The 16227-nt window shown below is 46.3% G+C and overlaps 3 protein-coding genes across 3 annotated transcripts; all 3 read left to right on the top strand.

Moving 5' to 3' along the window:
* Positions 1–449: 449 nt before the first annotated feature.
* On the top strand, positions 450–3026 carry LOC116256567 (ABC transporter G family member 16-like). The gene has a single exon (XM_031632967.2). The coding sequence runs from the start codon at positions 516–518 to the stop codon at positions 2772–2774; it is 2259 nt and encodes a 752-aa protein (XP_031488827.1). The 5' UTR covers positions 450–515; the 3' UTR covers positions 2775–3026.
* Positions 3027–7050: 4024 nt separating this feature from the next.
* On the top strand, positions 7051–9510 carry LOC116256799 (ABC transporter G family member 6-like). Its single transcript, XM_031633288.2, has one exon. It carries the CDS (start codon positions 7237–7239, stop codon positions 9277–9279), a length of 2043 nt encoding a protein of 680 aa, XP_031489148.2. The 5' UTR covers positions 7051–7236; the 3' UTR covers positions 9280–9510.
* A 5788-nt stretch (positions 9511–15298) lies between these two features.
* Positions 15299–16016, top strand: LOC116256771 (uncharacterized). Its single transcript, XM_031633250.2, has one exon. The coding sequence runs from the start codon at positions 15421–15423 to the stop codon at positions 15805–15807; it is 387 nt and encodes a 128-aa protein (XP_031489110.1). The 5' UTR covers positions 15299–15420; the 3' UTR covers positions 15808–16016.
* Positions 16017–16227: the final 211 nt, after the last annotated feature.

The raw sequence follows: 16227 nt of genomic DNA, 5'->3' as shown, positions 1-16227 counted from the left end.
AATTAGAAAATGTTGGTGACCAGTCGCCACCAAAACAAAAGAGGAACTTGTCATAATCAACGACACTAGGACTAGCTTTTTAAATATTATGTCCTGCATGGACACTAAATTCAATTCTTTTTTTTTTTCTTTATTTCATAAGATTTCCCTCTCACGGTAGGGGGACGGTGCTCTACCCTCTACCTGCTTGTTTACGCCTCACATTACCCCACTCACAATTTATCTCTTGCAAAAACTGTTAGTTCGATGACCAAGAAAAGTGGTGAGTTTGAATTTGATTTGCAGAGTTCCAAATTTAATATGGTCTGTGGTTGAAGCTGAGAACGACGTTTTGGATCCGATACGGATCCGGATTCAAACTCGTTTGAGATTCAGCCGGTTGCCCGTGCTCGGACGTTTTCTTCCTTGTCTTCGTTAACGGACACATAAATAGAGGTTGTGTTTAGGGCTTCAAGCTGCCGTAGTCCACGGAGTCGGTCTTCCCACCACCCAGAAAGAACCACCGTGACTATCAGATGCTGCTTCACAGCACTCCACCCTCCTACGGCAGGAGCCCGTCGGTCTCCGACCACCGTTCCGGCGAGGATAGTCACCGCCGGAATGGCTCCCTCCGTCGCGGCAGCCGGACTCTGGGGGAGCTCCTGCAGTTCGTCGTCGGGGACCCTCGGTCCCGCGACGCGCCGGACTGTACTCCCGACCATGCGTTGTTGGAATTGCAGGCCATGAGCCCGCCGCGCGACTCGTCGCTACCCTTCGTCCTGAGCTTCACCAACCTCACATACAGCGTCCGGACCCGCCGGACGATGCCGATCCCTGGGTCGTTCGCCCGCCGGAGGGCCGCCGCGCTGTCGAGGACGGACTCCAGCGAGAACATCGGCAAGTTTTCTGAGACGAAGACGCTGCTGAACCGGATTTCGGGGGAGGCGAGGGATGGCGAGATACTGGCTGTGCTGGGGGCGAGCGGGTCGGGGAAGTCGACGCTGATCGACGCGCTGGCGAGCCGAATCGCGAAGGGGAGCCTGAAGGGGACGGTGACTCTCAACGGCGAGCCGCTCGACGGGCGGTTGATGAAGTCCATCTCCGCGTACGTCATGCAGGACGACCTCCTCTTCCCGATGCTCACCGTGGAGGAGACCCTCTCGTTCGCTGCCGAATTCCGGCTGCCGCGCACCCTTACCAAGGCTCAGAAGCTGGAGCGAGTCCAGACCTTGATCGAACAGCTGGGTCTGCGGCACGCGGCAAAGACCATCATAGGCGACGAGGGCCACCGCGGCGTCTCCGGCGGGGAGAGGCGGCGCGTCTCCATCGGCATCGACATCATCCATGATCCCATCATCTTGTTTCTCGACGAGCCCACCTCAGGACTCGATTCAACCAGCGCTTTCCTAGTCGTCAGGGTGCTCCAGAGGATCGCCCGCACTGGCAGCGTCGTCATCATGTCCGTCCACCAGCCGAGCTCCCGAATCGTGAGCCTCCTCGACCGCACCATCTTCCTGTCTCGCGGCCACATGGTGTACAGCGGCCCGCCGTCGGGCATCCCGGCCTTCTTCTCCGAGTTCGGCCACCCGCCTCCGGAGAACGAGAACCACACGGAGTTCGCACTCGACCTCATACGCGAGCTGGAGGTGACGCCTGGAGGAATCAAGCGCCTCTCGGACTTTCACTCCTCGTGGACGACCGCCCGACCTTCCAGGTCGTCCGTCCCCAACGGGCCGAGCCTGACGCTCAGGGAGGCCATCGGAGAGAGCATCAAACGAGGGAAGCTCGTGCCGGGCCGCGCTGCGTCCGGCGGAGAGCTGGCGACCCTACCGGGAACGGACTCCGTACCGGCGTTCGCCAACCCGATGTGGAAGGAGACGGCGATCTTGTCGAAGCGGTCGATGAAGAACGCGTGGCGCATGCCGGAGCTGTTCCTGGTGCGCCTGGGGGCGGTCACGGTGACGGGGTTCATTCTGGCGACCGTGTTCTGGCGCCTGGACACGACCCCCAAGGCGCTGCAGGAGCGGCTCGGCTTCTTCGCCTTCGCCATGTCCACCATGTTCTACACCTGCGCCGAGGCGCTCCCGGCGTTCCTCCAGGAGCGGTACGTCTTCATGCGGGAGACCGCCTACAACGCCTACCGCCGCTCCTCCTACGTCCTCTCCCACTCCCTGGTCTCCATACCGGCGCTGCTGCTGCTGTCCATCGCGTTCGCGGCCATCACCTTTTGGGCCGTGGGCCTCGCCGGGGGCACCGAGGCGTTCCTCTACTTCCTAGCCGTCACCTTCGCATCCTTCTGGGCCGGCAGCGGCTTCGTCACCTTCCTTTCCGGCGTGCTCGCCCACGAGATGCTGGGCTACACTGTGGTCGTCTCCTGCCTGGCCTACTTCGTGCTGTTCAGCGGCCTGTTCATCTCCCGGAACCGCATCCCCGCCTACTGGATATGGTTCCACTACCTGTCGCTGGTGAAGTACCCGTTCGAGGGGGTGATGCAGAACGAGTTCGACGACCCCGGGCGGTGCTTCACGACGGGGATGCAGATGTTCGACAACACGCCGCTCAAGGGGCTGAGCACGGAGACGAAGACCGCGTTCCTGAACGCGCTGAGCGGCTCTCTCGGCGTGAACGTCACGGCGAAGACGTGCGTGACGACGGGGCTGGACGTGCTCAAGGCGCAGGGGATCACGCAGCTGAGCAAGTGGGAGTGCCTGTGGGCGACCCTCGCCTGGGGCTTCCTCTTCAGGGCCTTGTTCTACGTCGCCTTGATGTTCGGCAGCAAGAACAAGCGGCGGTAAGAGTCACCGCCCTCAGGCGGCCGTGCCGCCGGGAAGCCTAGCCGGCGCTGGTTTTTTCTTTTTTCTTCTTTTTTTTTTCAAAAAAAAAAAGTTACAGTTGATGGATGTTGTGTTGAATACCTTTATGTACTATGGAACTACCATGGTGTATAGCTGCTAATCTGTATTTTTTTCATCTGTTTCTATCTTTGGTTAAATGAGATGTTGGATAAAGGGAGGTCGATTATATATCGACGTCCTTGTCGAATCTTAGTTTTGGGATTCTAATGTATACAGGTGATACTTCTCCTCGTTGTCATCAATCTTTTCTAGATATATATATATATCTAGAAATTTCTGTGAGGATGACTACTTTTTATTGATGATTGTTCTTGTATTCTACGATGGAAGTCCCATCTGAAAGGAAGATGGGGGCCCGGAGTTCGTTTCTGTGATGGGTTTCTTTAAATGTGCATCAATGGCCCTGCATCTATGGCGGGCTCATAAAGTAGAGGCCTTCATGAGAAACATGAAAGGAAGCAGTTGGTGCACCAAATGTGTTTAGCTTTCAGCTGCCCATCTATCTGGCCAAGAAAGCAGCACCCAGATTTTCATATCTTTCACATGAATTTTGTTTGTTTCTCATTTTTAGGTGAACCAATTAATTGTTCACCAGGTCAATGTAACAAGCTGTATAAAATGGTAGACTGAGTAAATGATCAGGAGCTAAGATAACCTGTCAGACTTAGTTCCAACCGTGCAAGTAAACGATCAAAAGTTTAGAAGACTCCAGCGCATGCATCTGCAAGTTTCCGACCGTCCGCTTACCAGATTAGGTCAATCTGGCCACATTTACAGCGATGAATCTTGACGCTGACGGCAGTATTTCGGGCCACTCGATCCTCTGTTTCTCCTCAACGGAGATTAAATTCACATTAAAGATTAACAGACGCTATAACATATACTATTGGTCGGCTGTTTTATCACGAAGATGACAGAATTGGATCAATTAGTTCTCGCCATGTCAGGTGGTGAAAGGGTTTAAAGAAAAGCAAAAGGTGTGAAATCTATTAAGAAAGAATTTGATAATTTGACTACTAATACCTTGAAGCATCTTTATTTAATTAGCATATTTATGACGGGTAGGAGCGTATCCACCTGAAATTCGGATTAAAAAGCTGTACAAATCGACAAGAGTTTCATATTCCTGTCTACTTAAACTACACAAATCGATGAAAATGTTCGCAAGAGTTTCACATCCCTGGTTAAGTGGGTTTGGTAGAATTCTATGAGGGCGTTTGATAAGAGGTTCTAAGAACACATGGTTGAAAAGTATTATGTTTTCGATCTACAATAAGTAGAAGGATTGTAGTTACGGTTCTAGATCTAGCAATAAAACACTAATATATAAATAAGATATTCACTTATGGGGTTTAGCCGGCACTTTCAAAAAAGAAAAAAAAAACCTTAGTTTTGTTAAAACCACCTTTTGTAAAAACTTGGTTGAAACCCCAAGTTTTTAAAACCTGTTTGGACGATTGGATGGCAAGTTAAAAACTTAAAATAGGGGGAAAATTCAGTTTTGTATAAAAAAATCTAGTGGGTGGCAGTTTTTTAGGATCTTTATAGAGACCATGTTTTTGTCAAAATTGGATTTTAGCTAAAACCCAGTTTTGATGTTAAAATCAAAACCTCTGTTGAGTTGTCATCCAAGTGGCCCCAAGTGTGTTTCATAAGTTAAAAGCTAATTGGCACCAAGGTTTAACTCTTGGAATAATTTGGTAAGTCTTTCTTTAAGCCACACCTTTCAAAACATAGGAAACACAAAAATCTTCTAATAATCTATGCAAGGATTCATAGAACACTATGAACTAAGTGTCCAGAAACCCGTTTGGTTCGTAACTCTTCTTTCTTTTAAGTTATATTCATGATACGATTACATACTCTTCCGTTTATGAAACAGATCCTAAGCAACCATCTGAAGATCATCTGGGTTGTAGCTTCACTTTCACTTCAAACATATTACATTTTCTAAGCAAACAAGCTCTCCTAAATCCTTTGCCTGGCTTTGTGGTTACATTGATATATACAGCAAAGTAGTACGAATGGCACTCTTCTTGAGGTCGGGAAGGACCAGAATGATTTTTTCACTGCTGCTAACGTGACAGTTTATAAGTTGATCTTCTAGAGATCTTTCTATTGAAAATGACATGTTTCTTGGAAATTATGAAGCGCCAGACTAATAAATATCTTGGAAATTATGAAGCACCAGTACAAGTGAGGCACAGGGCTAACTCCAGTAATGCCTTTGGTTCGCTCTCGTGCAGCTCTAATTATGATAAGAAAAAGAATTTCTCATACAAAAGGTGGTTGAGGAAGATCTCCAACTTATGATCTTGCTTCTTAAGAAACACTTTCATGGAAAAAAAAGAAAAAAATGAACACCTCTTCACACAATTGAATTTTCCACATTTTCTTTCCCCCACACCCCAAAGCCCAGCAACTGGGTATTTGAAAACTCATCCTTCCGCATCGTTTCAACTAAATCGGACCAAACACGCATTCTCAGCTTGCGTAGCATTGATCATGGCGCCTCTAGCATGAATCGATGTCTTAAAAAAAATTCAACAAAAAAGATGTAGGCTTCTTTTTTTTAAAAAAAAAAAAAAATTTGATCCATATGGTATTTAGATTAAAAAAAAAAAATCATACAAGTTCGTGAATCGGACTCCTGGTATATGAAAAATGGTCGTAGCATGAGGGATCTGCATGTGCTGTTGTTGTACATTAAATGTGTAGAAACTTAAGATACAAGAAATGGGAGTGGAAAGGTCAACCTCCAATGTTGGTTTCACTCCATCTTTCATAGCTCCCCAATAAATGAGTACACACACGTATATGTATATATAATAATAAAGTTGGGTTTAGTTAGTTTAAACTTAGGTTTAGTTGTATGCCTCTGAATAAATATCAAGAGAATCTTAAATACAAAGAGGGAAAAGAAAAGGAAGAGCCTAAGATCCGAGTCGAAGCATAGCTCGGGAATCGGAAACTGCGTATCGGTCAACATTTCCGAGGAGAGTAGAGATGATGAAAGTGGTGGTGAGGGAAGATGCACCTACATGCCCGGAACTTCAACACATTCCCACCCAACGCCAACGCAACTAAAAGAACGATCAAGGACGCGTTGATTTGATCAAGTGGCCTTGGCTGTTGGCCAACCCCCACCCCTCACACACTCCCTTCCCAAGTAACTTCAAAAAAAATTAAAATACACAACATATTATTATTCTTTGTTGGGATTTTGTTCAGCATTGCATTGAAGCCAGAAGCGTCAACAATCCTGGAACTTTTACGGGGGACGTTGCCCTACCTTTTACCTACTTTCTCAAAAGTCCGTCCCACCACCTCTCAAGCAAGTTTTTTTCTTTTTTGGGGTCTTTTTTTTTTTTTTTTTTTTACTTTTCTTTTAATATAATCAGATAATAAATGGCAGTAATAAAAAGTCGCCAATTGGCTTCCTAAGCGTCGGCCGACGGCGAGAAGTTATTGCACCGTCCGCCCGTCTTTACTGAAACGGCCGGCATTTACTCGTTCTCCAAATGCTGTTACGGATAAAAGGGGTTCGAGAAGCTTGAAATGCGATGTATCTTAAGGCACAAGTCTTAAGACGTGGGTGACACGTATCGTTGTGTACCCAAAGGGCAGTGCCGTCTTTGTAAGTTGCTTTTTCCTTTCTAGAAAAAGAAGGGGTGATGAAACCGTGTCCGTGTGGCATTTAATTTTTTTAGTAGCTTTTATTCCAAGTAGTTAGGCTCGAGCGCGACCCTTTGAATTGAACCCCTCCTTTCTTGTACTCCTGGAAAAGCCATCGTAAATCTTTCCCCTTCTTTTTTTTTTTTTTTTTTTTTGTGGAAATGAGGTTGGTCGCATGAGCTAGGAAGCTGGCTCGAGCCCACCGATCGAAGTTTCGGACTCGGTCAACTGGTGGGCTCGCCGCTCCGGTCAACTCACACCTCCGCTGGTGGGTCAACGGAAGAGAATTGGCGGGGAAGCCGTTTACCGGCGGGAGTGTGAGAAGGGGACGTCACCGCGGCGCCTCCCTCCCTGCCGCAGGCGGTTGGCCACAGGAGAAAAAGAAATAGAACGTTAAACCTAACGGCCACCTGCCATACCTTTAATACTCCCGCTTCAACCCCACGTATAAATATCACACTCGTCACCTTTCTCTTCTCGTCTCTCCCCCTTTGATCACTTTCAGATGCCCACTCCATCGAACCAGATGAATCCTGCCTCTTTAGATGGCCGGAGAAACTTCCTTTCCGGTCAGAATGACGACAACGGTGACCTCGAGGTGCCCACCGGCATCGGAAGCAGCCGGCATGCCGTCCCGAAGCTGGGCGAGCTTCTTAAGCACGTTGGGGACACCGCCCGCGCCACCGAAGCCCTGTCGCAGCCTTCCCCGGATCACCGGGCCCTGCAGATGGAGGAAACCGCGAGACCCGTGCCGTTTGTTCTGTCCTTCACCGACCTCACCTACAGCGTCCGTCTGCGGCGCAAGGTGCTCGCCGGGCGCAGCTCGAAGACGCTGCCGTCGACGACCGTCGACGCTTCCTTCCCCGCCGGCAGCGTGGGCAAGTTCTCCGAGACGAAGACGCTGCTGAACCGGATTTCCGGAGAGGCCCGGGATGGCGAGATCCTGGCCGTGATGGGAGCGAGCGGGTCGGGCAAGTCCACGCTGATCGACGCGCTGGCGAACCGGATCGCGAAGGGGAGCCTGAAGGGGAACGTCACGCTCAACGGCGAGGCGCTCGATGATCGGTTGATGAGGTCCATCTCGGCTTACGTGATGCAGGACGATCTCCTTTTTCCTATGCTCACAGTCGAGGAGACACTCACCTACTCGGCAGAGTTCCGGCTTCCTCGCACCCTGTCCAAGTCGAAGAAGCGAGAGCGTGTGCAGGCGCTGATCGACCAGCTGGGCCTCCGCCGGGCGGCCAAGACGATCATAGGGGACGAGGGCCACCGCGGAGTCTCCGGCGGGGAGAGGAGGCGGGTCTCCATCGGCATCGACATCATCCACGATCCCATCCTCCTGTTTCTCGACGAGCCCACCTCGGGGCTCGACTCCACCAGCGCCTTCATGGTCGTCAAGGTCCTCCAGAGGATCGCCCGCACCGGCAGCATCGTCATCATGTCCGTCCACCAGCCCAGCTACCGTATCGTCCAGCTGCTTGACCGCATGATCATCCTCTCCCGCGGCAACACTGTTTACAGCGGCACCCCTTCGAACCTCCCCACCTTTCTGTCGGAATTCGGTCGGCCGGTGCCGGAGAACGAGAACCAGACGGAGTTCGCACTCGACCTCATCCGCGAGCTCGAGGTTAGCCCCGCAGGCATCGCGGGCTTGGTAGAGTTCCACAACAATTGGCGAGCCACCAGGTTCGTCCGCTCGCCGGGGCCAGACCAGCTGGGTCTGACGCTGAAGGACGCCATCAGCGCGAGCATTTCGAGGGGGAAGCTCGTCTCGGGCAATGCCACGGAGGGAGGGCGGAGCTCGTCCCGCTCCGGCTCCATGCCGGCGTTCGCGAACCCATTCTGGAAGGAGACGGTCATCCTCACGAAGCGGTCTGCGTCCAACACTCGGCGCACGCCGGAGCTCTTCTTCATGCGCCTGGCGGCGGTGGTGGTCACCGGCGTCATCCTGGCCACCATGTTCTGGCGACTCGACACCTCGCCTAAGGGAATCCAGGAGCGGCTCGGTTTCTTCGCGTTCGCCATGTCCACTACCTTCTACACATGCGCCGACGCGCTCCCCGTATTCCTGCAGGAGCGTTATATCTTCATGAGGGAGACCGCCTACAACGCCTACCGTCGCTCCTCCTACGTCCTCTCCAACGCCATCGTCGCTGCCCCGCCTCTTGTCCTCCTCTCCGTCGCATTCGCCGCCATCACCTTTTGGGCCGTCGGCCTCGCCGGAGGAACGCAAGGCTTCCTCTACTTCCTGGCCATAATCTTCGCCTCCTTCTGGGCCGGCAGCGGCTTCGTCACCTTCCTCTCCGGCGTCATCTCCCACGTGATGATGGGATACACCGTGGTGGTGGCCGTCCTGGCCTACTTCCTCCTCTTCAGCGGCTTTTTCATCAACCGAGACCGGATTCCACTATACTGGATATGGTTCCACTACATCTCTCTGGTGAAGTACCCATACGAGGGGGTTCTGCAGAACGAGTTCGACGATCCGGTGAGGTGCTTCTCGACGGGGGCGCAGATGTTCGACAACACGCCGCTGAAGGGTCTGGGGGCGGACACCAAGGCCGGGCTTCTCCGCGCGCTGAGCAGCTCCTTGGGCGTGAACGTAAACATGACGTCGTGCGTGATGACGGGAGTCGACATACTGAAAGAGCAGAGCATCACGCAGCTGAGCAAGTGGGAGTGCTTCTGGGCGACGCTGGCCTGGGGATTCCTGTTCAGGTTATTGTTCTACGTCGCCTTGCTCCTCGGCAGCAAGAACAAGCGCAGCTGAAGAATCGATCCCCAAAGAAGCGGACCGGCCTCAGGAGAACTCCGGCCATGGCTGCCGGACTTGGTGTTTTCTTACTTTTTTTTGGATATAGTTTTGGAATTTATTCTTCTTTTCAATTTTTTTCCCCATAAAACTCGAAACGGTGTTGGTTTTTTCGGCGGGTCCGAAATTGTGAACAGGCCCCATGGTGTAAAAACTTTGTGAAAAAACATATAACTACGTCCCCGTTAATCAGTTTCGTGAACTTTTTAAATCACTAACCAATGGAAATTGATTGCCATCTTGGCATCACCTGAAATTAATGTTAAGGAGAAAAGATCAATGGTGATTTTCCGACGGCTTAATAAATTGCGTTCCGTTTCTGAAATTTCCGGTGCACCGGAGATGGATCGGGACTTTCGCCGTCGCCGTTGACCGTAAGCAAGATTCACTCCTCAAGTTACTCGATTTCTTCCGGAATGGTGTTTTCAGGTCAAAAGGAAAGCGGCACAAGTTTCCGGTTTAGGTGCGACGACCAGCTACCCGTGTAGACCTCGATTGTCGCGCAGAACGTGAGGTGTAAGGGGACGGGGGAGCAAATTTGGTGATCGAACGAATCATCTTTCAGAGTGATGCAAGGAAGGAGGTCCTGAATCGTTCTCGATGAGTAAAAGGTCGTCCACGAAATGAGGTCGCGGCGGAGAGTTGTTTATGGGAAATTGGAAGATGCATGGCGTTTTGAACGTCCGCTTGCGAAAGATCATTGGATCTTTTCACTTTCCGTTCACTCTTCCCCGAGGAGTTGCGGAAGATATGAATGTTGATAGCGTTGACTGTCGGGCTTCCCACACGTCAATCCTGCAGTCCCCGCCCTTTATTTCCTTCATTTAAAATTAAGTGACTAACAATATTTCTATGGCATAAATGAAAGTTAATCTAAATGTATTCCATATATATAATTATACATGATCATATAATTATAAATGATTGCATGTGTGTGGGCATTCATTGTGCAACTTACTTTAATTTTCTTGGGAGCATTTTCAATGATACCTTCATCTAATCCAGTTTTTTTTAATGAAATCAAGTTTTTTTTTATAAGTAATCTAAGGCGAGTCAGGTTTATCACTCGTGATTATAAAACTAGAACTTCTTTGGTTATAAAATAGTTGGTCACATTGGCTATTGCTAATGAAAATCTATCGGTTTGATTCTTAGGCATCATGCTGCATATGCAGTTGAATCACTATATTAATTGACGTCCATAAAGTTTATACCAAGCACCAACGCTCACCTAAATCTCCAACTTATGAAGTGTTTCAATCTTTTGTTTATTACTCAAGAAGCAGTAAATGCTAAAGTTTCTGAGCCATATACTAGTAAAAAATGTAATCATCCTATAGTTCGTATCAATATTATTCATGTCGGCAGGTAAACGTTGATATAACCGTCGTATCAACGTTGCCGATGCGATTAGGGAGGCCGAGAGATATGGCTTATAATAATTTAGAATATAAGTTGTTTTCATGGTGTGGTAGAAGACAAGAAAACAAAAACTATGAACTGGACATACATTAGTGATTTTGTTTTATCTCAACTAAAATATATTTTTCACGATCCTTTTGCAGGGAATAATTATTTTTTATTTCTCTTTTAGAAAAAAACTGACCTTTAAGAACCGAGAATATGGTGGATTATAAAAAATTAGTCCTTTAAATGCTCCAACACCTTGTAAAATTATGAAAAAGTTAACAGGTGTCATTAGTAAAAGGAAAACTATTTGATCATTACTCAAAGTAGTTAAAAAGTGCTGCAATCACTTCAAAAGTTGACTGTAATTAAAAGCACTTTTATGAACTGAATCATAAGTACTCTGCATTTAATACAGTTTTTAAGAGTGTTTCACAAATGAAAAATGAAAAACTTTGTGAGTGTTTTATGAATATATTTTAAAGATTAGGACAGAATCATGAACACGTAGTTCTAATGTCCGAAGAATATGTTTCGATCTTTGGGTTAAATCCATGAATCATTGGCATAGTTTTCCAACTACCAAAAAACCCTTTAGCTTTCTTGCTAGTCCATTTGATTATTTTCTACTCGAAATTTATATCGAGCTACCTTGGGATGAATGTTCTTAAGCAAAATCTTGGTTTTCATAGTTTGGTTTTGATCCCGTCCAAATAAGACAAGAAAAACCAATTGGGTTGAAATATTTATAAATGCACTTTAAAGGTAAGGTTGCTCGGGGCCAACTAATGAATTCATTCAAATACACATGCGCCCATGGAAAGGGAATAAAAAAAAAGTATTACTCCAGCTAAGTACCCACCGAGCAAATTATTAGTAATAATAAATGCCTCTGAAGGTACAAGTTTGCTGTTGGTATTGTTCAATCTTCGTTGAGCAATCAAGCACGCAGGCAAATATTGCATGTAATTGACATATCATATACTTGATATACTGATACATATTCGTGTGCATAAGTAAATTTGTCAATTTAGAATATCTTTTTTTCTTTCAGAAGATCATCGCACATATCCGTAAAATCAAGAAATAAATGAAGCAACTAAGGGTGGTGCTTAAACTCGGATTGTTAAAGAACAAGTTTAGATTTTGACTCAAGCATGACTGGTTTATTTCAAGCTCAAGTATTTCAGATCAAAACCTTGGTCTTATTTTTTCTTTTCCTACTAGTTGGCTACTAGCTGCCAGGCTAGGATTGAAATTTACAGGGCCATTAATGGATCTTAATTGTGAAGGAATTAGGCAGGCGCTTGGATTAAATATTTCCGGTCAGATCTGCAGAAACTTCATGTAGAAGAAAGGATTCATATTAGAAATAGAAGCCAGACTTGAATTTAGGATGCAAATGGGTCGATATGATCCAATTACCAACATGAAGTTAGAACTATTTAATTGGAATCAGCAAGACAAACTAAAAAAACAATTAGAAAAAAAATGTTATAGTATCTGAATCTGAATATTATGAGGTCGAAATCTGATTACGGTCCAAACTGATCTTGCCTGCTTACGTGATCCTCATGATCTTCCATCTCCATCAATGATTTTTCTTGTCATCTCAAACAAACATTGGCCGCCATTATAAGCACCGATTGTGCGGTTCTCATGAACCTCTTTCTTGTCAAACTTGAGTAGAAGGCTCATCGTCAAACAAGATCGACGTCTCTGGGCCCTGACAGAAGCATCCCATTAAATGAAGTTGGTGAGGTAGATGCCTCGACCCTTCTGGATTAACAATGGCTACTGCATCCATCTTTATCACATCATGTTATCATATTTCAAAACTTAGCAGTCACTCTTTGCGCATGGTTGGATGAAACTCTCCTCCAGTTGCCGTCACACATGGCTGGATGCAATTCTTAGGTTTCTGGATTCTTACATCATGAAATCACACCCAGCAGTGAGACAGTTTTCACTTCCTGTTATATTCGTCTTCGGTTTGAAATCTGTCGGGTCTATGTCTTCCGGTACCTAATAAAATAAAATTGGTTGGGTTTGAAAATTTTGACATTCATTCCAGGTTTTATTCAAAATCATATGCTAAGAAACATATTATTATAATCCGACCCCCTCTTGGGTTCGGGCTCATGTCGATGGATCTCAACCCACTACCTAGCAGTTCCCATTCCTGCCCGAAAATACTATAAACAAGAACAACGATTACTTTAACAACCTTCTTTACAGGTCCCTCAATGTCGTCCACAATTTTTAAATAGTGGACTAAACTCTTGGGCTTGGGCCCTAGGTTTAAGGTGCCCAACCTACTCTTGGGCTCGGGCCCCAGGATTCCAATCCACTCTTTAGCGGTTTCAATTCAAACTCGAAAGAAAAGGTTAGAAACAAATACAACCAACCAATTTATCAACCTCATTTATAAGTCTGCCATGAGCCTCCACAATCTTTAGGTACAAGACTAAACTTTTGGAGTATACAATTTGATTAGGTAATGATGGGCGAGCTACAAGTGAATCAATGAGTAAGATGACCCCCCAGAGGCAAGTCAACCAGATGTGATAGGTGGATAATTAGAGCCTAGCGCCTTTTTTTCATAGAGAGAGTGTTGCCTACGAGCGAAGTGGACTACGCGAGCTGCGAAGCGAAGCCTAGAGAGGCAGAAGCCGCAAATGGCTTTGTCAAGCCATTAGTGGTTCTAGGCTTCTAGCTTAAGGTATGTATTTCTCAAGTATATAGGCCTATTGAATGATGGGAACATTATACATTTGCAACTCGAATTACCTCATAACCTTTCTTCATCCTCATCCTCATCCTCTTCTCCATCTGAGAACTCATTCCTGCTACTTGTTTCACGAAATGGGAATGTGCAGAACTGATAGTCCATTTCATAAGAATCTGTCTCTCCAGTTTTGAGTAAAGAGTAGCGCACTTAGTTTTAGATTCGGCGAAACCTGTCTATCAGAAAGAAGGCAGCCGATCAGTCATCGAAGGGCTTGTGTTTGTAGGACTAGACGTGTTTGGAACGAAGTTTCCTCTCTCATAAAATCAAGATCAACAAGAAGAGAAGAAGAAGAAAAAACACAAGGATTTACATGGTTCCCAAAAGCCAAGGTTAAGCGCAGCGCAGAAGAAAATACAAGGATGCCGTCACTACCAAATTGCAATTCAAGGGAAACCTATAGGCTTAGGATCAGGCTCCACACTCCAACAACCCTAAAAATGAGTGAAGAAGGTTAGATCATTCTCTCTATATATTGGCGGTGCAAAGCGACTTGTATAAAACAGGCTGTTGGTGGAAAGAACTTTACCACCGCCACTCTGTAGAGGTGAAATGGATTTGGGCACCCCCTTTATCAAACACGTACAAAACATTATTTATTGGTGGAAAAAATTTAAGCACCCCCAAATCCAAACAACATAAAGTTTTCTCACCTTGAGAATCACTACAAATCCAAATAGGGTGAAAATTTCTCCTTGAAAAAAAAAAAGTCCGTTCCAGTATGTACCCCAAGAAACTTCCCCTGCTTTTTTTTTTTTTTTTTAATGGTTCTTCTCCCCTGTTGCCTTGCTTCTTTCATCTGCCGATCTGCGATAACAAAATCTGCTAAGGTTTCCCGTGAATCAGCGAAAAAGGCTCTTAAGATCATATGCGCCACCGCCTAATGTCAACTGATTGGCTGAACCAAGAACTTGCTTCCAAGACAAATTTCCAGATATATCTTTTTCGTGTTCTTACTGAGAATTCTACATAAAGTTGCTTCCATAGCTTAATATGATGTATTACAGTTTCAGAGAACCTCTACGACTTCAGGGGAATTAAAGGAGGCAGTTGACCCTTGACTAGAAAGGAACATGTCGATCGGGAGATGTACCGCGAAGACCAAATGAGCGAGGATTTCGTTTTCTACTTGGCATCTTGATAAGCGGAAAGTTATCATTATCAGCTCTTCTACGAGTAGTTTGCATCTAATTCTTAGAATCATGTTGGAAACAAACTTCATGGTGATCATCATTATTTCCCGGACTTCTTGACATCAACCTGAGTCTTTTCGGTATTCAATTCGCTTTAGAACTTACCCACATCAGAATTGGTGCTTCTTGATCTTATCCAAATGCATATCCAGTTCACAGTTGCTGAAGTTTTGTTAGATGGTAAATTTTCTTTCTGAGAACTGATTTTAGTAGAGAAGATAAAAAAAAGAAGATAAACAGACAACATATCTGCTGATCTTCTTCAATGAACCTAAGAACATAGATGCGTCTCCGATGGGTTTCTGTCTGTTCATTAAAACCTGAATTTGAATCCAACCAGCATTATGTATAATCGGGGTATATCTTTATTGGATCCTACTTGGATATTGAACCTGAATTCATATTCAATTATGAAACGTACCGAGTCGAAATACAATTAGCAACTGAATGACTTTTTTTGACAATGGATCAAATATTGGGTCGCATTTATTGAGGGACCCAATGACCTGCCGACTCCACCCCTACAAAATGCAAACACGGAAAAATTTGTTGCACTAAGATTTGCCTAAAAGTTGCTTCCCATGCATTAGATATTCCTTGTTGCCTAAAAGTCCTTTCCAATCTCTCCCTACGTTATCAGAAGACCCTCTCTTCTTTCTTCAGCCTTTTTTTTTTTTCTCTCCTACCATCCAGCTTCCAACCTCCGGTTGCATGGAGACCAGAGCGCCGTTGAGACCAACATATCTCAACGTTTATAGGTGGCCGGAATCCGACGTCGAGTTCGTCAAGACGGTGGCGGAAAAGGGGACTGGTAGTAATGGTAGTATTTGCTCGTCTGGGAGGAGGAGGGAATACCAGAGAGTTGTGGACAGCTATTCCTGCAGGCAGATGTACCTGAGGAGCTATACTTTCTCCAGGAAGGAGACAGTCCCCGAGAAAACTAGAAAATTTGTGGGGAAGTTGAAGATGAAGGCGTTCCGATCGAGGAGGAGCGGTGGGGGATCATCAGGGTCGCTGTCCTGCGACTCGCTCGTCTCTGTCTTCCTCAGAGTCCTGTCATGCACCACCAAACTCGACGTGGTGGATCCGTCCAAGTGAATCGATCCCATTGTTAGTTCTTAGTTGGTCAGAACATCTTGGTTGTCCTTGAACATGGGCATTGTGATTATTAGTTTCTAGTTAGACGTTTCTTTCTGCACTTTTGCTTCAGATTGTTGCCTTTCCCCAGTGAAATTGTTAGGAGACTTGAAATTTTCTTCTGGCTTTTATCACTGTGAGCTTGAAGCTTTTAGGCTAAAACCGGCCAAACAGCCCTGATCGGCAGGTCCATAGTGTTGTTGTTTTATGAATTTGGAAGTTCATCCCTATGATGAACCAGTTTCCCCAATCTCTCTTTAACGTTCTGTTGCTCTTCATCGTAGGTTCTTTAACCCTTGATGACAGAAAAATCAGAATAATATTTTATGCAGTTGCAATTCAAACATACTTCTTTTATGTTCATGTTTCAGCATCACGTTT

This window comes from Nymphaea colorata, chromosome 6, assembly GCF_008831285.2.
Source record: "Nymphaea colorata isolate Beijing-Zhang1983 chromosome 6, ASM883128v2, whole genome shotgun sequence".
NCBI lineage: Eukaryota > Viridiplantae > Streptophyta > Magnoliopsida > Nymphaeales > Nymphaeaceae > Nymphaea > Nymphaea colorata.
The sequence above is the reverse complement of the archived record's forward strand: the minus strand, read 5'-3'. Positions and strand labels throughout refer to the sequence as shown.